Here is a 6,265-nt window from a genome sequence, read left to right on the forward strand (position 1 = left end):
GTTCAGCAGTGGGACCCTCGGACTCCCAATGAGCTGCTGTCTTGCTGGATGGTTGGCTTTGGGCGGAAGCGGCTTTGAAGCCTCAGAAGAGCGAGATGGGGGTGAAGCTGGAGGTGTTTCGGGTCAGTGAGCAATGGAGCGGTTGCAGGCCTGGGCGCGGGGTCTTCCTGGTTGAGAAGGAGGCTCTGAAAAGGGGGCCCTCTGAGAGAGGGCGCTCTGGAGCGAAAGCTCCTGAGATTTGAGAGGGACCTTTGCGGTTGGAACCCCAGAGAAGGGGGCACAGGGTTCGGGGCTCTGGGAGGGCTGGTGTGAGGAAAGCTTTCTGAGAAGGGTGATCTGGGGAGGGGGCTCCAAGAAGGAAGGCTTCAGGTTCTGGGGGAGCTCTCGGGGTCATAGTGGGTGTGCGTCTTTCTCGTAGGCATACTCCTAGAGTTAGGGGAGTAGACTCTGAAGAATGAGGCCTGGGTCTTGGTGTGCTCCGGGATCTAACTGGGGGTGGGATAATGAGGTCTCAAAGAGATGCTTATACTGTAGTACGAGCTTTTCTGTTCCTGGGGCGACTGTGTGGGCGTGCGCGCGCGTGTGTGTGAGTGTGTGTTTCTTTCTTTGAGTGGGAGTCACCCGGACTCGGAGGGGGCTCTTGGATTATGGAGGCTAGACTTTAAGGTGTATGGCTTCTGTACCCTTGATGGGAGTTTTGGGGTTCTGGGGGCGCTGGGGAAGCACCACTGGTCTCTGTCAGGGGATGGTCCTCCAGGCTTTAAGCAGCCTTTGCACAGTTTGGGGGTGGTGGGGGTGACTCCTGGCTCTTCTTATCTCGCCCCTGCCCTTCCAGATGACCATCTACCTCACCTTCCCTGTGGCTATGTTCTGGATTGCCAATCAGGCCGAGTGGTTTGAGGACTATGTCATACAGCGCAAGGTGGGCACAGGTTCATTCCGGGGGTGGGGGAGGGTATGGGGCACCAACCTGATGGGGACCAGTGTCTGCCTCCCCTGAGCCAACCCTGCCCTGGGTGTGGGGCTCTGGAGGCTCCTGTCTTGTGTATCCAGCTGTGACTTTGTTCCTACAGAGGGAGCTGTGGCCCCCTGAGAAGGAAGACAAGGTAAGCAACCTCCTTTTCCTCCCACCAGAGGGAGGAGCGTGGGTTCCTGTGGCCATAATGGGACCCACAGTCATGGGCAGGGAACCGAGAGTGGAGGGACACGAGACTTCCTTACTGCCCTCTCCCTGAAGGTTGAAGCTAATCCCACTTGGACCTAGGTTATAATTGGCACAGGCTTCCAGTGTAGTCAGTGAACTGTGAAGTGGTGGTCCGGGGGATTAAAGGGAGGGGTGCTGAGAAAGAGGTCCAGGCCCTGAGGTGTGTACGCCCCTCCTTCCTTTCCATCCCACGCCTTTACCCAGCGCCAAGAGCTAGAAGAATTCAAAGAAAGGATACGGAAGCAGCGGGAGGAAAAGCTCCTTCGTGCTGCCCAGCAGAGGTCCTGAGGACTCCAAGTGCGTGAACCCCTGCCTCTCCACCCACAGAATGACACACATACACGGTTCTTTGTTGCTCGTGGAAGTGTTTTATTGTCTGCTTTGGGGGGCCAAGTGGGGCCCAGGACGCCTCAGGCCCTCACGGGGCTTGTGTCTGGGGCTGGGGGCTGCTGTTTCGACGGAAGCTGAGTGCAGTCGGGTCCTGAGGGGTGAGGAGGGGTTGGGGGCTGAGGGTCCCGGCTCGTTTCTGTACTCCATCCTGTGGATGCAGAGGGGTCAGCCAGAGGGCCAAGGGCAGTGCTGGCCGGTGCAGGTGGCAACCGGAGTCCCACCTCCCCCCATCTGCCCCCACCATCCCTGAGCTTCTCCACTTCTCAGTTACTCAACATTTAGGGTGGTATTTGGGAGCTGGTGGGTCTTGGGGACGTCCCTGGGATCTTGATCAGAAGCTAAGCTGTGGGTGAGTACGTGGACACATGGACACATGGGTGTCTGGATGTGTCCTGGGCATGAGCTCGCATGCTCTCCACCCTCAAGGTGTCTTCCCAGGAGCGGGTCTATTCTCTCTCGCCTCCTTGAAGTTCTCAGACTTGAGAGCGGGAGCCACAAGTTCTGGCCACAGCTCTGACTTTAATACGCCCCCTGCATGACCTTGATCTCTTCTCAGCCCTGTCTGGGCCTTTGTCCTACCTCTGAACTGGGGTGTTGGATTGGCCAGGGTCTTGTAACTGGCAAGTACGCAGGGTGGGTGCTCCTACCAGGTGCTCATCCCCAGGAGCAGATGATGGACAGGGGTGGGGGTGGGAGGCAGGGTTAGAGGAATCAGTGTGGCTGGTCTCTCCTCAGCCCTGGCAGAACATCACCTACCTTGGGGCCCACAGGCTGGAAGCCAGGCAAGGCGCTGACTGTCACACGCTGGTCATCCATGCGGCGGCCCTGGGTACTGGCCAGCATGTCCATGAGACTGTCCATCTCGGGTGCAGGGCCACTCTCTGCATGAAGCAGAGGCCGTGGGGAAGAACTCAGCCCAGCTGGAGGCCCCCAACCCAACCCTCCACCCCCACTCACATTCTCCAGGAAGCATGCTCACATCTGCCCCCAACCCACAGGCATCTCTGTCCCCACTTGCCTGCTCACTTTCTCAGACCCTTGCCCACTGGTCCCCCAGATGGCCACTTGCCCCATTCACGCCCCCCCATCACGCCCACTTCCGCACACCTCCCTGCCCGCTCTCACGGCCCTGGGAGGCTGGGCCCGGCCCCGCCTGCAGTGAGCAGCGCTGCTCCTCCATCCGGCCGCCCTGCACGTGGCTCAGCAGGTTGAAGAAGCCCTCCTGGTCTGGGGAGCCCGCCTGGGGGACAGACACACTCAGTCTGGCCGGCCCCTCGGCTGGAAGAGCCCTCAACTCCCCTCCTGGCCAGCCAGCTTCCCCCCGACCCCCAGGCCTGCCCTGCCCCTTCTGTGGCTCTCACCATGGTGCCCGCCGACGTGCTGCTCTGCAGAGCTGCTCCAAATGAGACATGAGTCTCCTTCTCAATCCCGGCCCCCGCCCCAGGGCCCCTACCAGCAGTGCCATGTCACGTGGTGCTGCCCCAAGGGAGAGGGCCACCGTCCTAGATTGGGGCCTGACTGCGGGGTGGCCTGGGGGCTGGGACATGAGCCAGGGGAACGTCCCCCTGACAGCTCCTAAGTCCCAGCATCCCTCACCTCACAGGGGGTCAGCACTAAGAGCCCTGACCTCTGCCCTGGGGCTGGGTTAGGCACTCGGACCCTCCCGCCCACCAGCACCTTCTTGGGCGGCAACTGGGTCGGGGGTCCCAGGAGACTCACTTGCTAATTAGGTCCCCTACAAACTCATTAGCCTTGTCATTCACGGGTCCTTGAGTTGGCGGTGGGGGGGGGGCGGGACCTGCTCACCTTGTCGCAGGAGGCCGAACCCCCATCCTCCTCTTCCTGGTCCATCATTGTCCCTGCTCCCCTCCCCTGGGTCCTGTCCACCTCTCCACTGGCCTCTGCCCTGGCCCCGTGCCAGAGAAGGCTTTTTAAGAGACTGGGACGTGGTGGGGAGTGGATACCCAGCCCCAAATCCCCAGCTCACGCCCCATCTGCTCCCACCCAAGCTTAAGCCCCATAAAGATGATCCAGATAATCGTTTTGCAGTGTGAGGCCGGGGCTGCCGTGGGGGGTAGGAGGCAGGGTGACCTGGGTTCGGACATTGTTGGCCCAGCAGGACTCACTGGGCCCCAAGGACTCTCAGGTGGGGTGCAGCAGTCGGCCAAAGCAGCGCCCCCACAGTGGGGAGCTTGGGCTGGCTGGGTCCCATAGGGAGAGGACAGGGCCATAGGGCAGCCGAGGTGAGGCCTGAAGCTACCCAGCTTACCCACCGATATCTGCCAGAAAGGCAGTTGCCATCCGCAGGTGGTGGGAGGACGGGAAGCTGGGCCCGAGGACCCCTGAGGCACCACCGGCTGGCCTCTCTCTCCCGGCCACCCTTGCTCTACTCACTGTCCCCTGGTCTGGTTGCCCACCCCCTATTCCCAAAACAGGAAGGTCTGGTAGCTCCTGTCTCCCCACCGCCAATGCCAGGTTGGTCTCCTCTGATCTTTCCCCCCAGCCCGGCCTAGGGACTGGGGAGGCTAGACTCCTGGGGAGGAAAGCGCCTGCCCGCTCTGCTGAGCAGCTATGGCTCTCCCTCAGTGCCCCGGGAGAGGATGCTGCTGGAAGGATCCCACCTGCATCCCACCCCATCCCCAGGATGCCTTCTGGAAACCAGTTAAAGTTTTTTCTCGGAATACACGGGCCACGCTCTCATCACCTCTGCTCAGTTGAAAAGCTTCGTCCTCCTCCCGCATCCGGAGCCCCCATTCACACCCTCTCCATGGCCCCAAGGCCCGGATGCCAACGTGATGTCCTGCTCCTCCCCGGACATATTAGTTTCCCAGGCTGCCTTAACAAAGTGTCCCAAACTGGGTAGCTTAGAGCAACAGACGTTTATTTTCATACAGTTCTGAAGGCCGGAAGTACAGAATCGAGGTGTTGGCAGGGCTATACTCCTGTAGCATAGAAGAGAGGGTCTTTCCTTGCCTCTCCCTGGGTTTTTGTAGCTGCCGGCAGTCCTTGGTGTCCCTTGGCTTGTAGCAGCAGGACTTCAGTCTCTGCCTCTGTTGTCACAGATGTCTCCCTTGTGTCCTTCACATGGCTGTCATAAGACGTGGACACCAGTCACGTTGCTTTAGGGATTCACCCTCCTGCAGCACGACCTCATCGTTACTAATTGCACCTGCAGAAACCCTATTTCCAAATAAGGGCACGTTCTAAGGTTCTGGGGGTTAGGACTTCAACACACTTTTTTGTTCCGTGGGCAGCCTTGAGCCCATAACAGCAGAAGACCTTGGTCACCCTCACTGAGTAAAATGAGAGGCGGCAGACCCTACAGACCCTCACCACCAGGGGACAGGCTGAGAAGCTAGAGGTGGTCCCGGCTTCCTCAGGGTCTCCCAGCTCCCCCCTTTGCCCCTGCAATCCATCCTGCCTCCCAGGAGCTGTAAGGGTCCCCTCCTTCCCCTACTCAGAACTCTCTCTTGGCCCCCATCGTCCTCAGGAGAAAACCCGAGCACCTTGGGATCATGGGAATGTTCTAAACTTGACTGGTTATGCCAGCCATCATTTAAAAATCTACAAATAACAAATGCTAATGAGGGTGTGGAGAAAAGGGAACCCTCCTACACCATTGGTGGGGATGTAAATTGGTGCAGCCACTATGGAAAACAGTATGGAGGTTCCTCAAAAAACTAAAAATAGAACTACATTATGATCCAGCAATCCCACTCCTGGGCATATACCCAGAAAAAACTATAATTTGAAAAGATACATGAAAAGATATACCCAGTGTTCATTGCAGCATTGTTTACAGTAGTCAAGACATGGAAGCGATCTGAATATCCGTTGACAGAAGAATGGATAAAGAAGATGTGGTAAATATATATATATAATGGAATATTACTCAGTCATGAAAAAGAATGAAACAATGCCGTTTGCAGCAACGTGGATGGACCTAGAGATTATCATACTGAGTGAAGTAAGTCAGAAAGAGAAAGACAAATACCATATGATATCATTTATATGTGGAATCTAAAATATGACACAAATGAACTTATCTACAAAACAAAAACAGACTCACAGACATAGAGAACAGACTTGTGGTTGCCAAGAAGGGGGGGGGGGAATGGGGGATGGATTGGGAGTTTGGGATTAGCAGGTGCAAACTATTATACATAGAATGGATAAACTACAAGTCCTACTGGGAACTTGTAGGGACAAGGAACTATATTCAATATCCTGTGATAAACCATAATGGAAAAGAATACATACATAGGGACTCCCCTGGTGGCGCAGTGGTTAAGAATGTGCCTGCCAATGCAGGGGACACGGGTTTGAGCCCTGCTCCAGGAAGATCCCCCATGCCGTGGGGCAACTAAGCCCGTGAGCCACAGCTACTAAGCCTGCACTCTAGAGCCTGCGAGCCACAACTACTGAGCCCATGAGCCACAACTACTGAGCCCATGAGCCACAACTACTGAAGCCAGCACGCCCAGAGCCCTGCTCTGCGACAAGAGGCCACCGCAATGAGAAGCCCGTGCACGGCAATGAAGAGTAGGCCCCCACTCGCCGCAACTAGAGAAAGCCTGCGCGCAGCAAGGAAGACCCAACGCAGCCAAAAATAATTAATTTAAAAATATGTATATATACATATATGTATATTCTCAGAATCACTTTGCTGTA

General features: G+C 56.8%; 2 protein-coding genes across 3 annotated transcripts; one reads left to right on the top strand and one right to left on the bottom strand.

Annotated features, from left to right (window-relative positions):
* The first annotated feature begins 95 nt into the window (after window positions 1-95).
* Window positions 96-1,492, top strand: PET100 (PET100 cytochrome c oxidase chaperone). Its single transcript, XM_007460599.1, has 4 exons — window positions 96-122; window positions 836-922; window positions 1,074-1,106; window positions 1,409-1,492. Exons 1-4 carry the CDS (start codon window positions 96-98, stop codon window positions 1,490-1,492), a joined length of 231 nt encoding a protein of 76 aa, XP_007460661.1.
* A 60-nt stretch (window positions 1,493-1,552) lies between these two features.
* Window positions 1,553-3,448, bottom strand: PCP2 (Purkinje cell protein 2). Of its 2 annotated transcripts, none has more exons than XM_007460601.1 (4): window positions 2,956-3,010; window positions 2,720-2,834; window positions 2,351-2,475; window positions 1,553-1,742 (listed from the first exon to the last, which is right to left on the bottom strand). In XM_007460601.1, exons 1-4 carry the CDS (start codon window positions 2,956-2,958, stop codon window positions 1,623-1,625), a joined length of 363 nt encoding a protein of 120 aa, XP_007460663.1. In that variant the 5' UTR covers window positions 2,959-3,010; the 3' UTR covers window positions 1,553-1,622. The 2 variants fall into 2 exon arrangements, with proteins under 2 accessions (XP_007460663.1, XP_007460662.1); XM_007460600.1 differs by lacking the exon at window positions 2,956-3,010 and adding an exon at window positions 3,401-3,448 and having other exon boundaries at window positions 1,623-1,742.
* Between the last annotated feature and the right edge of the window lie 2,817 nt (window positions 3,449-6,265).

This window comes from Lipotes vexillifer, unplaced genomic scaffold (assembly GCF_000442215.2).
Source record: "Lipotes vexillifer unplaced genomic scaffold, Lipotes_vexillifer_v1.1 scaffold1011, whole genome shotgun sequence".
In the NCBI taxonomy this organism is placed as follows: domain Eukaryota; kingdom Metazoa; phylum Chordata; class Mammalia; order Artiodactyla; family Lipotidae; genus Lipotes; species Lipotes vexillifer.